Source organism: Aotus nancymaae, unplaced genomic scaffold, assembly GCF_030222135.1.
Source record: "Aotus nancymaae isolate 86718 unplaced genomic scaffold, 86718_ANA_hifiasm-v0.15.2.pri h1tg000076l, whole genome shotgun sequence".
Classification (NCBI taxonomy): Eukaryota; Metazoa; Chordata; class Mammalia; order Primates; family Aotidae; genus Aotus; species Aotus nancymaae.
Window position 1 is genome coordinate 24,988,245 of NW_026988491.1, and position 21,809 is coordinate 25,010,053.

At 53.8% G+C, this 21,809-nt stretch overlaps 1 protein-coding gene and 1 non-coding gene across 2 annotated transcripts in view; one reads left to right on the forward strand and one right to left on the reverse strand.

The window, feature by feature from the left end:
* The window catches only part of SHANK3 (SH3 and multiple ankyrin repeat domains 3), a 53,974-nt gene that overhangs the window by 307 nt on the left and 31,858 nt on the right, over positions 1-21,809 (forward strand). The window contains exons 2-11 of the mRNA XM_064368287.1: positions 341-544; positions 2,387-2,458; positions 4,368-4,476; positions 4,551-4,702; positions 4,801-4,968; positions 6,642-6,758; positions 7,237-7,314; positions 8,439-8,505; positions 17,746-18,019; positions 20,787-20,980. Coding sequence (XP_064224357.1) covers positions 341-544; positions 2,387-2,458; positions 4,368-4,476; positions 4,551-4,702; positions 4,801-4,968; positions 6,642-6,758; positions 7,237-7,314; positions 8,439-8,505; positions 17,746-18,019; positions 20,787-20,980 — 1,435 coding nt within the window. The remainder of the gene's footprint in view (positions 1-340; positions 545-2,386; positions 2,459-4,367; positions 4,477-4,550; positions 4,703-4,800; positions 4,969-6,641; positions 6,759-7,236; positions 7,315-8,438; positions 8,506-17,745; positions 18,020-20,786; positions 20,981-21,809) is intronic.
* Positions 14,292-14,398, reverse strand: LOC135271364 (U6 spliceosomal RNA). The gene has a single exon (XR_010339462.1). It is a non-coding gene; the product is annotated as a U6 spliceosomal RNA (small nuclear RNA).

A 21,809-nucleotide genomic window follows, 5' to 3' on the forward strand; every position in this document is an offset into this window, starting at 1 on the left:
GCCCGGCCGCGCCCCTACGCTCCCCGCCTGGGATCCCCCCGCCCCCGTCCCGCCGGGCGCCTCCCGGCGCCTTGGACCCCCGGCCCACGGCTACTCACCCCTCCCCCGCCGCCTCCGCCGGGACCCTCCCCATCGCCGGGGCGGGGCCCGAGGAAGCCCGGCCCCCGGGGCGGGGCCTGGACCGCAGTTCGCGGAGGCGCGGGGTCCTGGATGCCGGCTCCCGAGCCCCGGACTCCTTCGGCGTGGGGGTGGAGGGGGCCCGGGGCTCGGCACCCCGCGTGGAGCGGGCGGGGCGGCTCGCGCTGCCGGAGTCTGAGCTTACGAGCCCGCCCTGCTGCAGAAGTGCCTGCGCCTGGACCCGACCGCGCCCGTGTGGGCCGCCAAGCAGCGCGTGCTCTGCGCCCTCAACCACAGCCTCCAGGACGCGCTCAACTATGGGCTTTTCCAGCCGCCCTCCCGGGGCCGCGCCGGCAAGTTCCTGGATGAGGAGCGGCTCCTGCAGGACTACCCGCCTAACCTGGACACGCCCCTGCCCTACCTGGAGGTGAGCGGCGGCGGGGTGAGCTGAGCAGTGCTCAGAGTAGACCCCCAGGCTCCGTGGCATGACCAGGGAAGGGCATGGCGGTGGGGAGCGCAGGTGGGAGGGGCGAGGGTGGAGGCAGTGTGTATGTGTGTGTGTGTGCGCGCGCGCGCGCAATGTGTGCAGTCAGGATGTACAGTGTGAGCGGTGTGCAGTGAGCGGGCAGTGTGTGCAGTCAGGATGTACAGTGTGAGTGGGCAGTGTGTGCAGTGAGCGAGTACAGTGTGCAGTCAGGATGTACAGTGAGAGCATGTACAAGATGTGCAATGAATGGCATGCAGTGTTTACTGCATGTGTAATGAGCGGGCAGTGCAGTGGGTGCACACAACGCATGCAGTGAGCATGTACAGTGTGCAGCGAGTGTGCACAGTGTGTGCAGCGAGCATGTACAGTGTGTGCAGCGAGCATGTACAGTGTGTGCAGCGAGCATGTACAGTGTGTGCAGAGTTGCGTGCAGTGCGTGCAGTGAGCATGTGTAGTGAGCGGGCAGTGCAGTGGGTGCACACAATGTGTGCAGTGAGCATGTACAGTGTGTAGTGAGCATGTACAGTGTGTGCAGCAAGCATATGCAGTGTGTGCAGCGAGTGGCATGCAGTGCATGCAGTGAGCGTGTGTAGTGAGCGGGCAGTGCAGTGGGTGCACACAATGTGTGCAGTGAACATGTACAGTATGCAGTGAGCATGTACAGTGTGTAGTGAGCATGTACAGTGTGTGCAGCGAGCATATGCAGTGTGTGCAGCGAGTGGTGTGCACCCAGTGTGTGCCGTGAGTGTGTGTAGTGAGCGGGCAGTGCAGTGGGTGCACACAATGCGTGCAGTATGTACAGTGTGCAGTGAGTGTGTACAGGGTGTGTGGTGAGTGGCATGCAGTTTGTGCAAGTATGTACACTGCATGCAGTGAGCCATGTGTACAGCATTGCAGTTTGTGGCAGTGAGTACTGTGTGAGCAGTGTTGTAATTGTGGCAAGCAGCATGTGCAGTACACAGTGAGAAGTGTGCACAGTGTGTATAGTGTGTGCGGTGTGCCACACATACAGTTGGACTGCGTATGTGTGCAGTTTGAACAGTGTGTGCATTGAGCAGCGTGTGTGGTTTCAATGCATTGTTCTCCAGGGAGGAGTGTGAGCAGGAATGAGTGTCCAAGGGGTGTGTGGTGTGAGCAGGGTTGTCTGTGTGCACGTTTGTTCCTTTCTCCAAGCTGTGAAGTCTTGTGAAGGCCACCCTAAGTCTCCTCCTTTGCTCCCACCCATGCATGGTGTACTGAGTGCCCTGCCAGGCATGGGAACACAGACTGGTTCAGTCCCGTGGAAGGTCTTGGAGTTTGGCAGGGTGGAGGGGGGCACCCAACTGCAATGAGCATTGAATAAAGATTTTGAGAGCTGAGCTCAAAATTGGGCTGGTCTCCATGATGGCACGGGAAAGGGGGGTCGGTTCCACCTGGAAAGTGGAGGGGGATGTCTAGGAAGGTAAGCCTGGAGTGAGGCCTTCAGAGAGGCGTGGGATTTTTAGAGAATCCTGGGGATGGGCAGGAGACAGGCCACTGCAGGCTGCGGGCAGCTCGCACGTGCCTTCCACCACGCTGCATGACACCTGGGTGTGGTGGGTGCATGGCAGCTGTTAGCTCTGTCCACCGTGGTAGTGTGTGCATCTGGGTTTGTGTGGCACTGGGTTGTGCTGCACTGATGGTATGTACAGGAGGGCAGTGAGGGGTGCAGTGTGGCCAGCATGAGTGGGACAGGGTTTGTGCATGGACTCCTTGCTTAGCTGGGATGGGGGTGTTTTCTCTACCTTTTCTTTATCTGAGCAGTTTCGATACAAGCGGCGAGTTTATGCCCAGAACCTCATCGATGATAAGCAGTTTGCAAAGCTTCACACAAAGGTAAAGGGTCATGGCAAAGGAGGTGCTTCTGAGGTTCTCACCTGCCTCCCTGTGGCTGCTGCCCCCCACTCCAGCTTGGGGCTGACCACAGTCCCTCCAGCTTCAGCTCAGTCTATTTACCCTACCGTCAGGGGCCCAGAGACAGTGCTGGGTGTGGCTGGAGGGCTGGGCACAGATTCCAGGCACCATGGCTGGGGGAACAGGTGGTCCAGTGGTGTGTTCCAGTTAGATCAGACTCTTACCGACCTCCTGGCTTAGGGGCTAGAGTGTCCTGGGAGAAGCTGGGTGGGAAAGAGAATGGACAAGCATCTGACGTGATGGCTGTCGGGACAAGGCACCCAGCACTGAGTGGTCAGCCAGTGCTGGGCGTTTGTAATGACACCTCTCATTAATCCTCTTCTGGAGGGACTAGTAGAACCCCATCTGGCACATGGGGACACAGAGTGCCAGATAAGCTAAGTCGCTTGTTCACGACTTTGTAGACAGTGAAGCTGGGGCTGAACCCAGGTCTGTCTGATTCCAGACCCAGTCCCCAAGCATACCTGTGAGGTGTCTTTACTGCTGGGTGCCACCTCCAGCTGGGCCTGACCCCAAATGCTGTTGGGGGGCACCTTTCTACCACCTCTGAATGTCGGAGGGGCAGTGTGGGTGCCACAGCCCCTCCCCATGGGCTCCTAACCCCCCCTCCCCATGGGCTCCCACCCCAAGCTCATGGGCCAGTGGGCACTTGCTTGGGGGATACTTTATGGACAAGCTCTGGAGCTTAGGAGAGGGATCAGAACACTGTCATCCCTGTGCCCTAATGGTCCCGTCAGTGACCTTGGAGCCTTGGGCTTCTGTGCCAGACTTTTCTGCTGTACCTGGGCAGGTGGTGGTCAATGCCTTGGCACTGTGGCTGGGCAGAGGCCACTGTGGAAAATTCCCCCTCTCCCTCCGCTGGTCCTCACTTGACCCTGTCAGCCTGGGTCCCTCCCCCATGACCAGGTCTCCCTCCAGATCTCTCCACAGTGACCAACAAGACATGAATTTTGACTCACCCTTCAGTGGGTCTCGTTTGCTTTTGGGATGAGCTTAAACTTCTCACACAGCCCATGTTCCTGCCTCCTGGGCTCCATCCGGCCCTTCCCTGTTCCCTTGTAGTGAGCACTTCCTTCTCTTCCCCTGCCTGGCCTACCTGAGGAGGTCACCTCCCAGGGCAGGGGTCCCTGTGGTGCCCTCCCCTGTTTCTGATGTACATGGAGGGTTTATGGAAGGGCCTGGGTCTTTGACCAGGGGACCTGCCTTGTGTGTGTGGTGTCTGTAGCGTCCCCTGGGCAAGTGTGGTCTTGTGGGGCAAGTAGATAGACTGGGTGAGTGAGTACAAGGCCATCAAAGTCATGTCCCAGGAGAGGTCCCTGGGGTGGGGGTGTGCCGTGGGTTGAGCTGGAGAGGAAGATGGGCTGGAGAAGTAGGTCGTCTCAGGGTGCTGAGGATTCAGGGCTGCTGTGGGGCTGGTTCCCACCTGGGTAGACTTTGGGCTCTTCCAGGCCAGGCAGGTTGGGGCAGCAGGGCCGGAGACACAGAGGCAGGGCAGTGACTGAGCCTGGAGTGAGGGACTTGCCTGGGGCATGACCAGGGTGACCTGGCCTTGGTGAGGGGCTACTTGAGTGCAGGCTGGTGGTTGTGGCTGGTTTGGCGCTCAGGATGCAAGGAAGGCCTTTAAGCCGTGCATGGGCCCAGCCAAGTAGGAATTGGGGCTGTGGTGGGAGTGCAGGGCTGTGGGTGACAATGGTGATGTGGGTGACAGGTCAGATTGGTAGGGATGTGGTGGGGGATGCCCGAAGGTGGCCCGAGGCTTGCAGGAGGAAGGCGGGTGATGGTCAGATGACAGAGGCCTTGGTGCCAGGCTGACTGGCGGCTGGTGTTCCAGGCGAACCTGAAGAAGTTCATGGACTATGTCCAGCTGCATAGCACGGACAAGGTGGCCCGCCTGCTGGACAAGGGGCTGGACCCCAACTTCCATGACCCTGACTCAGGAGGTGAGGAGCAGAGTAGGGAGGGGCATGGCCTCTGAGTGGTTGGGAGCCTGACCCCCATCTGTCTCTGAATCCAGAGTGCCCCCTGAGCCTTGCAGCCCAGCTGGACAATGCCACGGACCTGCTGAAGGTGCTGAAGAACGGCGGTGCCCATCTGGACTTTCGCACTCGCGATGGGCTCACTGCTGTGCACTGTGCCACACGCCAGCGGAATGCGGCGGCATTGACGGTCAGTGAGGGCAGGCCCTGGCCTGGAGGGGCTCTCTCCTGGTGGTGGGGCTGGGGGCTGCTGTGCCCGGTATGGATACTGAGGTTGCTCACCCTCAGACCCTGCTGGACCTGGGGGCTTCACCTGACTACAAGGACAGCCGCGGCTTGACACCCCTCTACCACAGCGCCCTGGGGGGTGGGGATGCCCTCTGCTGTGAGCTGCTTCTCCATGACCACGCTCAGCTGGGGACCACTGACGAGAATGGCTGGCAGGAGATTCACCAGGTGTGCAGGGAGCTGAGGTGGGCCCCGACCTCCGTGTGCTGGGTGGGGGTCCTGGCTCTGTCTGTAGGGGTGGGGCCCTGACCTCTGTGTGCTGGGTGGGGGTCCTGGCTCTGCCCCGACCTCTGTATGCTGGGTGGGGGTCCTGGCTCTGTCTGTAGGGGTGGGGCCCCAACCTCCGTGTGCTGGGTGGGGGGTCCTGGCTCTGTCTGTAGGGGTGGGGCCCTGACCTACGTGTGCTGGGTGGGGGTCCTGGCTCTATCTGTAGGGGTGGGGCCCCGACCTCCATGTGCTGGGTGGGGGGTCCTGGCTCTGTCTGTAGGGGCGGGCCCCCGACCTCCGTGTGCTGGGTGAGGGTCCTGGCTCTGTCTGTAGGAGCGGGGCCCCGACCTCTGTGTGCTGGGTGGGGGTCCTGGCTCTGTCTGTAGGGGTGGGGCCCTGACCTCTGTGTGCTGGGTGGGGGCCCTGGCCTGTGGGGAACACCAGCCAGGGACACCAAGGAAACTGTGCAGACCCCAGGCACAATTTGTGCCTGAAGTATAACTCGCTGCTTGCTTATGTCTAGCTTGTGTATATAATCATTCTTAGTCCCATATAGTTCTTCTGTATAATCGTGTAACTTACTGCTTACTATACTAGTTTACATATATCTAGCATACTTAGTTCTGTATAATATTTCTATATAATTACATAGGTATTGTAGTCCGAGCTGTACTGACACATTTAGTGCTGATTTATAGAATCCTCCCATATAACAAATAGTAGTTTATAGCAGGAGGAATGCCTAGAGCAGTCATAGAACAGAAGCAGTACATGGGAAAACAGCCAGACCAGGACAAGAACCAAAGACTCAGGTGGTGGCGTCCCTGCCTGAAAGGGCACACGCTGTATGGCAGGCTTGGAGCAGGAGCCTCTCCTCCTGAAAAAGGAGTTGTAGCACCTTGCATCCAGTTCCTGTGGAAAGTAGGCCTCAGCCCTGAGATCCTGGAAGTGACTGAGGGAGAACAACCCCTCTGGTGTGGCCAGTCACGGCGGCTGTACACCCTGTCAGTCTTTTCTCTCTTCTGTGCTAGTTCAAATCATCCTCCCATAAATATCTTAAGAGAAGAGCACACGTCTTTCAGCTCCCAGTGCATTGGCTTACAGTATCCTTCTATTAGAAATGCTTTGAAGTCTCCAGCCCCCAGATAAGAAGTGTTGTGCACGACACCTGTTGCATACAGCCTACCTCCTTGTCTCGGTGACCTAATGAGGGTGGACCCCTTTTCTTTACATGACTCTCTACTACTGTGCACAGCACGGCCCCCTACGGTGCACGGCCCACCTCTCTGCCCAGGTGACATAATGGGGTGGCCCTCTCGCTTGTGACTCACATGATTATGTATGCCCTATTACTAAGCCTATAGATGATGACCTCACTCACGACCTTGCCCCCTGCTTGTACCTAATAAATGCAGATGCTTCTGGGCATTTGGGGCTCTCGCCGGTCTCCACTCATAGGTGGCGTGGCCCCCCTAGTCCAGCTGCTCTTCACCAGTTCTTCAGTGTCCTGTCTCTTTACTTCTCTCATCCTGCACCTCAGTACAGCATAAGGGACACCCCACGACCCTGTGGGGACCTACAGCCCTACACTAGCCTCTGCCCAGGGACCCTGCAGCACCTTTCTCCTCCCCTAGGCCTGCCGCTTCGGGCACGTGCAGCACCTGGAGCACCTGCTGTTCTACGGGGCAGACATGGGGGCCCAGAACGCCTCAGGGAACACAGCCCTGCACATCTGTGCCCTCTACAACCAGGTGTGACTGCGTGTACTGCACATGTGTGCACCGGGGAGTGTGGATGCACTTGCCTGTGCTGGGGGCATACGTGTGTGTGCACACAGGTGATCCTGTACAGTGGTTATGTATGTGCATGCCTGTGTGCCCTGTGCATAGGTTCTGCAGAGAGTTGTGGTCACAGCACAGCCTCATAGGCCTACGTATGCACCCTTGTTCTCTGAACACACGTGCTTCACACGTGTGCACGTGTGTTCTGAATAGCCAGGTATGAATTGGGTACATCTAGGCCCTCTGGGCCAGGTGATCCCTGGATGTGTATACCTACCTGCTTATCCCTGTGCCACTCTGGTATACATTGAGCGCATAGATGTGAGTCCGTGTGCGTGTGGGCCTGTGCCCTACACACACCATGTGTGTGTTCCTGTGTGCACATGTGCTGTTGTGCTCGGATGGTCTCTCCAGCTACCCAGCCGTGACCCCCTCTTCCCCCAAACAGGAGAGCTGTGCTCGTGTCCTGCTCTTCCGTGGAGCCAACAGGGATGTGCGCAACTACAACAGCCAGACGGCCTTCCAGGTACAGCAGGGGCTTACAGGAGCGCAAGGCTGCCCCCGAGGTGTCTGTCTCTGGGGCGTGTGACTTGACTTCTCCGAACCTTGGTTCTTCCCTGGAAGGCCCTAAGGGAGCACCTCCCCCAGGACTGCTGCAGGAGGAGATGGTGGGGCAAGCCCAGCACGTGAGGAGGTGCCGCTGTTCCCTTCATCCCCCTGCCAGGGAGAGAGGAGGGTCGGAAGGGCTCTGGGGGCAGAGGGATGGGGAGGATGAGAAGACTGGGATGGCAGGTGTGGGTCTGACCCCCCGCCAGCCACCAAGAGACCAGCAGGGGTGCAGAAGCTGAACTGGAGATGGGGTGTGGTCCCAGCTGCTGATGTAATTCAGGGGAGGTTTCCGAGCCCTTTCTCTGGCCAGGTCAGTTGGCACTGATGACCAGGTGGATGTGGTCTCTGGGACTTGGAGTTTGTTGGGAAGTCAGGGGAATATCATGGGGGTTTGTGTCCCAGGAAAGGAGCCAGAACTCTATTTTCAATAGGAGGAAGGTTCAGGAAGAGTAGTCAGGCTGCCGAGGTGTGCGGTCGCGGACAGTGCAGGCCGCAGGCTGCCGAGGTGTGTGGTCCTGGACAGTGCAGGCCGCAGGCTGCCGAGGTGTGTGGTCCTGGACAGTGCAGGCAGCAGTGTGCCGCCAGATGGGTTTGGGCACATCTGGAAGCAGATACTCTAGGGCCTGTTGAAAGACTGGATGCAGGGTTATGGGAAGCGGGGAGGAACTTAGCGGCTTGGGCAGCGATGGGGCCTTGGCTGAGACTGGAAACGTGGCGAACACGGCTGCATGTTGGGACAGACCAGTGTGCCCATTTGCTTGGGACTGCTGGTTTTAGCTCTGAATTTCTCCTGTCTCTTAGCCCCTCGGTCCCAGGCAGATGGCGGGTCACTCTAGTTATGGGGCATGCCTGTGGCGTCCCAGTTACAGGAGTGTGTATCAATAGAGAATAGGAATGGGCCAGGGTCTCTGGGGCCCCCAATCAAGGAAGATTCCACACAGGAGCTCGAGAAGGAGCAGCAGGGGCTGTCTGGGGAGGCAAGACTGGCACTGCTTAGCCCCCTCCCTGCCCCTCCACACCTTGACTCCCACTTTCCCTCAGGTGGCCATCATCGCAGGGAACTTTGAGCTTGCAGAGGTCATCAAGACCCACAAAGACTCGGATGTTGGTGAGTTCTGCCCACCTGGGTGTCCCTGTTAAATGTAGATTCGTGTGGTTTTCTGCGGCCCAGCAGATGTGGGGGTCAGTGGTGATGTAACAAAGGGGTCCATGCCCCACATCTACTCTGTGTGGCCAGTGATCTCTGGGTGGCCACTGCAGGCATGAGGAACAGGCCAAGGGAAGGGCCTGCATTGAGCAGACGTTGGTTTTGATCTGGGAGAGGAGCATGGTGAGGTTTAGTCTGTGGGCTGGGGCTGGCATTGGGCTTAGGGGGCAGCGTAGGTTGAGAGTGGGGTTGAAGTTAGGGTCAGAGTCCCTGTTTCCCATTATCCTAGGAAGGGCCAGCAGGAGACATGGGGATGGTGGGTGTGTCTTCACCCTGGAGCAAGAGTGAGTCTAGGTGGTCCACAGCAAGCTATCAACATGAAAAGATCACAGACGACACGTAAAGAAAACAAAACAGTGATGGGAAAGCAGAATGGGGCTGGGGATAGTGCCATAGCCATCCTCAGGGCAAGAGCTCTGGGCCCCCTGCTGCCTGCACGTAGAGGAAAGCCTGGTGTGTGTGCGACTCACAGTCCTGGAAGGAAAACCAGGAGACACACATGTGGCCTCAGCTGGGACACCCGAGCCTCTGGGAGGTCTGTAGTGGGTGTGGTGCTAGGCTGGGACCATCCCGTTGTGGCTGCTGGAGAGGGTGGGCTCCCCTCTGGGAGCGCTGCTGCTGGCCAGAGGCTCCTTCTAGCCACCTGGCTGCACAGGAGCTCCCTGGCTGATCCCTCCATGTCCTGGGTGGGCCGGGCGTTTCTGCCTGTGCCTCTCTCTGGAACACAGACTCCCAGGATCCCCGTCCTGCCACGCGTGTTTACTTGCAGGTGCCCTCAACTTTTATTTTTGTTTTAATTTGAAGTGACAGTGAGGCAGCAAATGTTCGGGGCAGTTGTAAGGGTTGGAATCTCACTTGGTTCTAATGCGAGGTTATGGTCAGGGCTGGAGTTGAATTTTTGACTGAGGTTAAGATTAAGGTCAGGTTCATGTTTAAGGGCCCTTCTTCTGCAGAGTTTCCCCTGAACATCCCCCTGTAAGTCTTGCTTTTGAGCCCCTCCACCCCAAGCTGTGTCAGGGCCGCCTTGACAGTTGAACCACCTGAGGCTGCAGCAGACCCTCAGTGCCACAGGTGCTCTCACGGCCGCTGTAGGGAAGTGTGTGTTGAGTAAGTAACTGGGCCAGTGGGATGGGTAGGGTCGGAGTCCAGGGTCAGGTCAGGGGAGAACTGTGGTAAGGTTTGGGGTTTGCGTAAGGGGCAAGTGATAAGTTACTGATGATTTGGGCTGGGGAATGTTTTGGAGGTGGCCCTTGGCCTTGGAGGAGCGTGGTTTGTGCATGTGTGAGGTCTTCTTTTCTGCCTGTAGTTGGCTGACCATGAGAAAGCTGTCTAGGACCTCTGCACCTCAGCTTCTCTTGAGTGAAACATGGTCTCTTACGGTCATTTGCATCCCCTTCTCCCTGTGGCCTCCTGTGGCATTTGATTCTGAGTGGGGCTGGACTCTGGCTGGTGGCCTTGGTTTAGTGGCTTGGAGGGAGGGCAGGAAGACCCCATCTGCCCCTCATCTGTGTGCTGTGGACAGATACCCCAGGGCTCTTGGGGTCATCATGACTGTGACTTCTGGCCATCCGACCCAGGTGTGCTTGCTTGGTTGGGGTTAGATACACCTTCCCTGAGTGGTAAGGAATGGGCAGCTGTGTCAGTTTGTCCTGATGTGGTCATTGGCTCCAGGGGCCAACAACACCCTTATCTGCTCAGCTGTCACACACAGACACAAGAGGGGCACCACCAGATTTTCTGAGTACAGGCAACATGTTTGTCAGGGTTTCATACAAGCCCCTTATCTCAATTTGCCCTCTCAACAACTCCCCAAGGAGTGATTATTAGACTTTTACAGAGAAGGAAACTGAGGCACAGGGGGGTTAATGCAGACCTGATTGATTCACAGTCTGCCCTTGTCACTCTCATGCCATCTGTGCACGTTTGCTCCAAGGATGTGACAGTCATGGCTTGCCACGTCCTACCCCCACTGGGGTCCCAGGGCGGGGCCTGTACACAGAAGAGGAGCTGGAAGGAAGTGCTGCCTTTTCTGGTGGGAAGGTCCCACCCAGTAGAATCTGGTAGTCTGGGGCCTGTGTCCACCCTTCATGGGACAGGATACCTTGCTGCCTCTTGACAGCCCTGCTTGCCCCCTCCAGACTGACAGGCTGTGGGTGGGGTCCCTGGCTTGGGGGTGAAATTGGTATTGTGCTTTTGATGAGTCCCTTGGGGAACTGCTTCTCCAGGCTGGTATCATGCCTGTGAGAACACAGCTGTGCCTGGGGGTGTGTGCATGAGAGAGGGTAAGAGACAGTGTGGACCCGAAGAGTGGCCCAAGGTGACAGAGGCAAGGAAGCAGAGATCATTCCCAGGCCAGAATGATTCAGTAGCATTTTGTATATTCACAGTGTTGTGCGGCCAAGTCTATTGAATTCCAAAACATTTTCATCACCACAAAAGACAACCCTGGACACATGAAGCAATAATTCTGCATTAATTACCCTCTCCCTCCACCCCTGTCAGCCACTAACACACTTTCTGTCTCTGTGGATTATGGATTTACCTATTCTTGATATTTCACATAGATGGAATCATATAATCTATGACACTTAGTGTCTGGCTTCTTTTGCTCAACGTGTTTTTGAGCTTCCTCCGCGTTGTAGGATATGCCATACTTCATTCCTTCTTATGGCTGAATACTGTTTCATTGCTGAGATAAATGACATCTTGTTGATGCATTCGTCTGTCAATGGAAAGGTGGCTTGTTTCTACCTTTTACCGTTTTGAACGTTGCTGCTCTGAACATGCGTGTACATGTATTTGTTTGAATACCTCTTTTCAATGTCTTAGGTATATACCTAGGAATGGAATTTTGGAGTCATATGATAATTCTATGTTTAACGTTTTTTTGTTTTTTTTTTTGAGACGGAGTTTCACTCTTGTTACCCAGGCTGGAGTGCAATGGCGCGATCTCGGCTCACCACAACCTCTGCCTCCTGGGTTCAAGCAATTCTCCTGCCTCAGCCTCCCGAGTAGCTGGAATTACAGGCACGCGCCACCATGCCCAGATAATTTTTGTATTTTTAGTAGAGACGGGGTTTCACCATGTTGACCAGGATGGTCTTGATCTCTTGACCTCGTGATCCACCCGCCTTGGCCTCCCAAAGTGCTGGGATTATGGGCGTGAGCCACCGCGCCCGGCCCTATGTTTAACTTTTTGAGGAATCGCCAAACTGTTTTCCACCATTTTGCATTCTCACCAGTGATGTTTGAGGCTTCCAATTTCTTCACATCTTCACCAACAGTTGCTACTATTCTTTTTTTTTTTTGACTGTAGCCATCCTAGTAAGTGTGAAATAGTATTTCATTGTGGTTTTGACTTGTATTCCCCTAGTGACTAATGATGTTGTGCCTCTTTTCATGTGCTTATTGGCCATTTGTGTATATTCTTTGGAGAAAAGTCAAGTCCTTTGTCCATTTTAAAATTGGGTGGTTTATTTTTGTTGTTGTTGAGTTGTAAGGGTTCTTTATACATTCTGAGAACTAAACTTGTATGAAATATGTGATTTTAAAATATTTTTTCTGTAGCATAGGAGATCCTTGTTCCTTTTTTTTATTTTTGAGGCAGAGTCTTGCTCTGGGACCCGGACTGGAGTGCAGTGACACGATCTCGGCTCCATCTCGACTCCCTGCAGCCCCCACCTCCTGGGTTCAGGCAGTTCTCCTGCCTCAGCCTCCCAAGTAGCTGTGACTACAGGCATGTGGCACCACGCCCAGCTAATTTTTTGTATTTTTAGTAGAGATGGGGTTTCACCGTGTTAGCCAGGATGGTCTCAATCTCCTGACCTCGTGATCTGTCCACCTCGGCCTCCCAAAGTGCTGGGATTACACAGGCGTGAGCCACCGCACCCAGCCCATTGTCACTTTTTTAATAATGCCCTTTAATGTACAAGAATTTTTAATTTTGATAAATTCAATGTATCTATTTTTTTCTTTTGTTGTTCATGCTTTTGGTGTCATAGCTAAGAGCCTGTTGCCAAATCTAAGGTCACGAGGGTCCATCCTCTTTGTTTTCTTCTAAAAATATTACGGTTTTCACTCTTATATTTAGGTCACTGATCCATTTTTAGTTAACTTTTGTTAATGGTGTGAGGTAGGGTGCCATCTTCATTCTTTTGCATATAAATATCCAATTATCGAGCACCATTTATTGAAGACACTATTCTTTTCCCATTGAATGGTCTTGGCACCCTTATTGAAAATGAGTTGATCCTAGATATGTGGGTTTATTTTGACTCTCAATTCTTTTTTTTTTTTTTTTTTTTTTTTGAGATGGAGTCTTGCTCTGTCTCCCAGGCTGGAGTGCAGTCGTGTGATCTTGGCTCACTGCAACCTCTGCCTCGTGGGTTCAAGTGATTCTCCTGGCTCAGTTTCCCGAGTAGCTGGGATTACAGGCACATGCCATCACACGCGGCTAATTTTTGTATTTTTAGTAGAGATGGGATTTCACCATGTTGGCCAGGATGGTCTTGACCTTGTGATTCACCCACCTTGGCCTCCCAAAGAGCCGGGATTACAGGCGTGAGTCACTGCACCGGCCTGGACTCTCAGTTCTATCCCAGTGGTTTACATGTCTGTTCTTACGCCAATACCACATGGTTTTGATTATTGAAGCTTTGTAGTAACTTTCTATTTTTTTTGGAGATGGAGTTTCACTCTTGTCACACAGGGTGGAGTGCAATGGTGTGATCTTGGCTCACTACAACCTCCGCCTCCCAGGTTAAAGCGATTTTCCTGCCTCAGTCTTCTGAGTTGCTGGGATTACAGGTGTGCACCACCACGCCCAGCTAATTTTTGTATTATTAGTAGAGATGGAGTTTACCATGTTGGCCAGGCTGGTCTCAAACTCCTGACCTCAGGTAATCCACCCACCTCGGTCTCCCAAAGTGTTGGGATTACAGGCATGAGCCACTGCGCCCGGCGTTTTAGTAACTTGAATTCAGGAGGTTTGAGTGCTTCAACTTTGTTCTTCTTTTTTGTTATTGTTTTGGCTAATCAGGGCCCCTTGCAATTCCACATAGATTTGAACATTGCTTTTCTATTTGTGAAAAAAGGGACATTGGAATTTTGCATTGAATGTGTCAGTCACTCTGGGTGACATTAACATTTTAACACTATTGTCTTCCAGTTAATGAACATGGGATGTCCTTTTTTTTATTTAGGTCGTCTCTAAGTAGTGTTTTGTCATTTTCAGTATACAGATCTTTTGATTTCCTTAAATTTATTCTTGAGTATTTTCTTCTTTTGGATGCTATTATAAACGAAGTTATTTTCTTAATTTCTTTTTTGGATTGTTCATTGCTAGTGTATAAAAACAAGTGATTTTTGTGTGCTGATCTTGTGCCCTACAACTTTGCTGAATTTGTTTATTAGCTCTAGTAGCTCTTTTGGTGTATTCTTTGGGATTTTCTATATATAGGATCATGCCATCTGCAAATAGGGATAGTTTTACTTCTTCCTTCCCAGTTTGGGTGCCTTTTTTAAATTTTATTTTTGTCAGTCTAGAACTTCCAGTACAATGTTGAATATCAGTAGTGAAAGCAGGCATCTTTGCTTTCTTCGTGATCTCAGGGGGAAAGCATTCCATCTTTTACCATTGCCTGTGATGTTATCTATGAGTGTTTTTTTTTGTTTGTGTGTGTGTTTTTTAAAATATGGAATGCTCCATGAATTTGCATTTCATCCTTGTGCAGGGGCCATGCTAATCTTCTCTGCATCATTCCAAGTTTAGTGTATGTGCTGCTGAAGCAAGCACTATGGATTTTTAATAACTGTCCTTTATCATGTTGAGGAAGTTACCAGTCTCTCTTACTAGTTTTCTGAGTGTTCTTATAATGAAAGCATATTGGATTATGGCAAGTGCTTTTTCTGCATCAATTGAAATGATCACCCTTTCTTTCCCCTTTGTTCTATTAATGTGATGTATTATATTGATTACATTGGTCTGTAGATTTCTTTTCTTGTAATGCCCTTATCTGGATTTGGTATCAGGATAATATTGGCCTCATGAAATGAGGGAGTGTTTCTTCTTCTATTTTTGGGAAGAGTTTGAGAAGAATTTGTGTCAATTCTTTGAATTTCTGGTCGAGTGCATTAGTGATGCCATCTGGTGGTGGACTTTTCTTTGTTGGGAGGTTTGTGGTTACTGATTCAATTTCTGCTTATTACAGGTCTGTTTAACTTTTCTGTTTCTTCTTGAGTCAGTTTTGGTAATTTGTGTTTTTCTAGAAATTTGTCCACCTCATCTAGCTTTCTAATTGTTGGCATGTAATTGTTCATAGTATCATCTCATATTCCTTTTTATAACTTCTTTAATACTGGTAGTAAGACCCCAGATTTCATTTGATTTTAGTTATTTCTGTCCATCTTCTTTCCTTACTAGTCAGTCTAACGAAAGGTTGGTCAATTATGTTCATATTGTCCAAGAAACAACCTTTTTTTTTTATTCTCCACTGTTTTTCTCTTTTGTTTATCTCTGCTTTAATCTTAACTGTCTCCTTCCTTCTGCTAGCTTTCCTTTGTTTTGCTAGTCCGGTTTGTTCTTTCTGTGGTTACTCCCTCCCTCCCTCCCTCCCTCCCTCCCTTCCTTCCTTCCTTCCCACTTCTTTCTCTAGTTTCTTCTTTTCTTTTCTTTTTCTTTTTTTTTGGAGACGGAGTTTTGCTCTTGTTGCCCAGGCTGGAGTGGGATGGTGCGATCTTGGCTCACTGCAGCCTCCACCTTCCGGGTTCAAGCGATTCTCCTGCCTCAGCCTCCTGAGTAGCTGGGATTACAGGCATGTGCCAGCACACCCGGCTAATTTTGTGTTTTTAGTAGAGATGGGGTTTCTCCATGTTGGTCAGGCTGGTCTCAAACTCCTGACATCAGGTGATCTGCCCGCCTTGGCCTCCCAAAGTGCTGGGATTACCGGCGTGAGCCACTGCAACCGGCCTCTTCTTTTCTTTCATTTGTTCATTCATACAGACAAGGTCTCACTATGTTGCCCAGGCTGGTCTTGAACTCCTGGGTTCAAGTGATCCTCTTGCCTTGGCCTCCCAAAATGCTGGGATTACAGGCATGAGGCACTGATCCTGGCCATCTCTTGTTTGTTAAGATGTATGATTAGGTTATTGATTTGAGATTGTTCTCCTTTTTAAAAGTAAGTGTTAACAGCTATGCATTTCCCTTAACCTTTGCTCTATATGTTGTATTTTTGTTCTCATTTGTCTTAAAGTGTTTTCTAATTTTCCTTATAATTTTTTTTCTTTTCTTTTCTTTCTTCTTCTTTTTTTAAGAGATAGGCTGTCATTCCGTGGCCCAGGCTGAGTGCCCTGGCTTGATCATAGCTCACTGCAGCTTCAACCTCCTGGTTTCCAGTGATCCTCTGACCTCAGTTTCCTGAGTAGCAGGAACTACAGGGTACACCACCACACCTGGCTATTTTTTTCTATTTTTTTTTTTATAGAGATGGGGGTCTCACTATGTTGTCCAGGCTGGTCTCAAACTCCTAGCTTCAAGTGATCCTCCTGCCTTGACCTCTCAAAGTACTGGGATTACAGACTTGAGCCACCATGCCTGGCCTGATTTCTTTTTTGACACATTGGTTGTTTAGGAGTATGGTGTTTAATTTCCACATATTTGTGAATTTTCCAGTTTTCTTTCACCTCTCGATTTCTAGCTTTGTTTTATTGTGATTGAAAAAGATATTTTGTATGATTTCAGTCTTTTAAAACTTTATTGAGACTTGTTTTGTGGCCACACGGTCTGTCCTAGAGAATGTTCCATGTGTACTTGAGAAGAATTCGTGACTATATTCTGCTCTCGTTGGGTGGCATGTTCTGTATGTATCATTAGGTCTAACGGTTTCAGTCTTCTGTGTCCTAATTCATCTCCAGATGTTCTACCCATTATTGAAAGTAAGGTATTAAAAAGTCTTTTACTAGTATTGTGGAACTGTCTATTTCTCTCTTAAATTGCATTGTTTGTATCATATTTTGATGTTCTGTTGTTCGGTGTGTATATGTTAATAATTGTTAATCAGCATATAATGTCCTTCTCTGTCTCTTGTTGTAGTTTTTATCTTAAAGTCTATTTTGTATGACATTAATATAGCAACCCAGCTATCTTTTGCTTACTATTTACATGAGATCTCTTTTTTTTTTTTTTGAGACGGAGTCTTGCTCTGTTGCCCAGGCTGGAGTGCAATGGCACGGTCTTGACTCACTGCAGCCTCCCCATCCTGGGTTCAAGCAATTCTCCTGCCTCAGCCTCCTGAGTAGCTGAGATTACAGGTGCCTGCCACCATGCCCAGCTAATTTTTGTATTTTTAGTAGAGACGGGGTTTCACCATGCTTGCCAGGCTGGTCTCAAACTCCTGACCTTGTGATCTACCCGCCTTGGCCTCGCAAAGTGCTTGGATTACAGTTGTGAGCCACTGCCCCTGGCTGAGATCGCTTTTTTTATCTTTTCACTTTCAACCTATTTGTGTCTTTGAACTTAAAGTGATTATTTTGTAAGTAGCATGTAGTTGGGTCATATTTTTTAATCGCCATCTGCTTTTTAAGTAAAATTCTGTTGGAACACAAACTCACCTATTTGCTTATCTGTTGTTTGTGGTGGTTTTCATGCCATGGTGGCAGAGTTGAGTCATTTCGACACAGACTAGCTTGCAAAGCTTTAAGTCATTACCGTCCAATTCTTTACAGAAAAGGTTTGCTAATCCCTGGTCCAAAATGTCTTTTATAGTTTCCCTGGTTATAGTTAACTGCAAATTGTCCTGTTCAGCAGTAGTCTGGTGATATTTGTCACATGTAGCCTGTTTTGTCTCTCCTGAAGCTTGTAAAATGCAGTTCTTAGAGCATATCTCAGCATCCTCAAGGCCTCATTTGGCTGAGAGGAGAAGCAGGCTTCCACCTCCGAAGCTAGAGTGAGAGTCAGTTTGGCTGGGATGTGGCCCCTAAGTGGTGGCTTCATTCATAGCATGGCCAATTCTTTTGGTTTCTCTGGAACTAAGGCAGTTCCTGGAATATAGGATTTAGTTTTAAAATTTGGAAAGGCTGGGCAAACTGGACAGGTTGGTCACCCAATTGCCTGTTCAGAGTCTTATCTATGCCTCCTTACCCCAGTACCATTCAGGGAGACTCCCAGTTATGCGAAGCGGCGGCGACTGGCTGGCCCCAGTGGCTTGGCATCCCCTCGGCCTCTGCAGCGCTCAGCCAGCGATATCAACCTAAAAGGGGAGGCGCAGCCGGCAGCTTCTCCTGGACCCTCGCTGAGAAGCCTCCCCCACCAGCTGCTGCTCCAGCGGCTGCAAGAGGAGAAGGATCGTGACCGGGATGCCGACCAGGAGAGCAACATCAGTGGCCCCTTAGCAGGCAGGGGCAGCCAGAGCAAGATCAGGTAGGAGGGAGCTGGGAGGCCCTGGAGGGCTGGGTAGGGTGGGGTGCTGGGACCCGAGCCAGGAGGAGCCAGCGCCAGGAGGCAGAGAGAGGCCTGGTGGTGCCTGGCACCTGTGTAGCAATGGGCTAGGCCTTCCTGGTTGGGGAAGGGAAGAAGGTATCTCTGTAGGCAGGGATAAGCTGATTTCTGGTCGGAGCTGGGCTTGCTGTGAGGACAGTGGGCAGTTGAGGGAGTGTGTTAGGTGTGCAGAGGGTATGTTCCCACGTGTGATTTAGAAAACACAGTGCAGTATCAAGCATGGCTTGGAAGAGTCAGGGCTGGTGGCCTGTGATAAGGGGGTCAGGGATGGAGCTGCCATTCCAGGAGAGCTCAAAACCTACAGGTAAGCCCCTGTCCTGCCCCCAGGGTGCATTCTTGGTTTGCCCCATCCCCACCCCTGCTGCACCCACAGGACTCTGTGTCTTCTATTCTTTACATCCACCCTAAGTCCTGGGATCCTGAGAAGCCAGGGATGTTTGAGGTATCCCCAGAACTTAGAGTAGGAGGCCTGGCCTGGAGCCCACTGGCCTCTCTGGGCTGTGCACTGGGTGCTGAGGTGGGCACTGGCTCTCAGCCACTTTGTGCCTGGGCTTCTCATCAGTAAGTGGGACCAGTCCTACCCAAGTCACTATCTTTGGGAAGCCTTCCAGAATGCCCTGGGCAGGTGAGGCATCACCTGGCAGAGTCTAGCAACTGCTGGTTGAAGCATCTGCCCTCCCTGTACCTCGAGGGCAGACAGCGTCATTCTTGTTGCCTTTAAGGCACTGAGGAGGGTGTTTAGTAGACATTGTTGAATGAAAGAGTGACAAACAGTATGTTGTTGTCAGGATGGCCGATGGCCTTTACAGTCCTGTCAGTCTGTGCCTGCTGTTGGGCTGAGTGGCATGTGTATACTAGTTCCTTTAACCTTGACAATGTACATGTTCCTGCTCTATTAATAACATGTTACAGATGAGCGTCCTGGTACTCAGGTGGGGCCCATAATGGGTCCAGGGTCACAGAGCTAGGGATCTGCTTAACTGGGCCCCAGGCAGACCCAATCCCCAACTTTCTAAGCCTGAGTGCAGGGCTCAGGTGCAGCAGGCCCTATTGAAGGCGCCCCTCCCTGTGCTGCTGCCTCTGCTCTGCAGCCTCCTCTCAGCGATGTCTGTATCTGTCTCTCTGCCTGGAGCTACTGGACTCCCAAGGCTGGCTGTCCTGCCCCAAATCTCAGTTCTCCCCTGAAACTTTTGCATAGTCGTGTGGATTTTCTAAGGGTTGGATGGCCCAGTGGCTAAAATAACACATTCTGGATGTTTCCATCGTGCAGAAAGGCTGCCCCCAAGTTGGAGGCGTGCACTGCCACAGGCTCCACTCTGCATTCATTTTTTGTGTGTTCATTCATCCTTTCAGCAGACACAAAACTACGACCTGCTGAGTGAGGGGTTCCAGCTCACCTGCTTTGCGGGGATGGCAGAATTCTGTTTTTTTTCTTCTTTGCAAACATTTATGAGGTGCCTGGTGCATCAGAGGTGCTGGGAGCTGATAGCAGGGGTCCTAACTGGGTCTCAGGAGGCTGACAGCTGAGGCCCCAGGCTGAGCAGCAGTTACATGGGCGGTAATTCCCGTATGGGGCTGCCCGGGTGAGTGGATGAGAGTCCGCAGCTCGCGGGAGGGACTGAGGAAGGTCAGTGGCCTGAGGAGGGAGAGGCCGTGGAGGAGGTCACCTCTGGGGGAGGTGAGGTCGGGCTGAGCCCCGCGGGTCTCTGTCGGCGGCGCTCTGCAGCGCCCTCTGTCGGCCGAGCGGAGCCGTGCCCGACCCCCTGCAGCCGCCCCAGCAGCACACGGGGCACGACGGGGCGAGTTTGGGCTGAGATCACAGCGGGCCCAGGGGTCGGGCTTAGCGTAGTGCAGGTGTTGGCAGCAGCGTGATGGACAGCCCACAGCAGGGGAAGGAAGGTGCCCCTGTGTGACCGGAGTTGCAAATTCCCCAGTCCCAGGGAGCCTGGCTCTTGGAGGAGCTTGTGGCTCTGGCCTGCCTGGGTACTAGGGAGCCAGTGCAGCCTTCGGAGCAGAGCCACAGTGGAGGAGCGAGAGTTCAGGCTCTGCCCCAGTTGGGGAGTAGTCTGGGGAAGGGGCCTAACGCAGCGGGCGGGGGCAGGGGCCGGTATCCAGGACGAGGGGACACAGGCCTTGAGGGGGACTGGGCGCCCAGCGATGGCAGCGAGTTGGGCCCCGGACGGGGGGGGGCGCCCCCTCCCCTTCTTCGCGGGTGCCTAAGCCCCCGCCCCATCCCGCTTACCCTAGGCTGCCCCGGCCCCCGTCCCGCATCCCGTCGGAACTCCCCCTCCCGGGGGTCGGCGGCGCGGGGAGGGCGCGAGGGCCGCCGCCGCCGCCCGCAGAGGGAGGAGCCCGGCCACGGAGGAGGCGGGGCGCGGGGCGGCCGCGGCATGGAGCGAGCCTGGCGCGCCCAGGAGCGCAGCCCCGCGGCCCCGGAGCCCTGAGCGGGCGCGGCTCGTGCGCTGGCGGGAGCGGGCCGGGCGCGGCGGCGCGGCCCATGGAGCGGCCCCGGGCCGGGCCCCCGGCGGGCAGGCGGGCGGCGGGCGGCGGGCGGCGGGCGCTGCGGCGGCGGCTGCGGTGAGGCTGGAGGCGGCGGGGCCGGGCCGCGCGCCATGGAGGCCCCGGGCGCCGGCTTCGCGTGCCCGCTGCCCCCCGGCATCGCGTCCGTCACCTACGTGTTCGTCTACAGCCCGAGCGGGCCTGGCGGCCCCGGCCCTGCGCCCGGCCCCGGCCTCGCGCCCCCCGCGCCCCCCGCACCGCCGCCCCGGGGCCCGAAGCGGAAACTTTACAGCGCCGTCCCCGGCCGCAAGTTCATCGCTGTGAAGGCGCACAGCCCGCAGGGCGAAGGCGAGATCCCGCTGCACCGCGGCGAGGCCGTGAAGGGTGAGGGGCGCGGGGGGCGGGCCCGGCGCGGGGAGGGGGCGGTGCCGCGCTGCGCGGGCCAGCGGGGCAGGGGGTGCCTCTGGGGTCTGCGCCGTCGCCGCCGGGGCCCATGTGGGGTCCCTGGTGTCACGGCGAAGGGCTCTGCCTGGGAAGATTCCTGCCGTGCAGGTCCCCAGCTGCTCTGTCGTTCCGGGCTCCCTGTGCCACCACGGAGGCAGGCGCCTCTCTCGCCATGGGCATTTCTGTGTCCCCGGGGGTCTCTGCCTGCAGGACTTTGTCCCACCACACAGCTTGGCTGGGTTCCCTGGCACTTCTGCAGCTTCTTCACTGGAGGCCCCTGTGATGTGGGGGACCCTTGCCGTCGTGGGGTGTCTGTGACCGTCATGTGGGTGTCTGTGTTATGCAGGCATCTGTCACTGGGGCTTCCTGTGTTCCGGGGCATCGCCTGCCATGACAAACCCCTCTCCTTATGGGGATCTCGAGTGCCATGACAGACCCCTCTCCTTATGGGGGTGTCGGCGTCATCACTGGGGTCGTAGCCTCAGGGCCGGCTGAGGTGGAAACAGCCCAGCTGGTGCATCACGTGGCCTCACCCACTGGCCACAGCACGATGACCCCGAGCTCTTGGCAGTGACCCCTGGGTGGGTGGTAGAGCCAGGATGGGGGTTGGTTCAAGGGACTGGGGCAGCGTGGTCAGCTGGGGAGCAGTGGTAGGAGCGTGGCCCTTACCTCTGCCTGCGCCCCTCCATGAGTGTGTTCATCTGTGTGTCTCTGTGTCCCCCACATGCCCACCGTGTGCCCAGCCCATCTGTTCCTTTCTCTCTTGTGT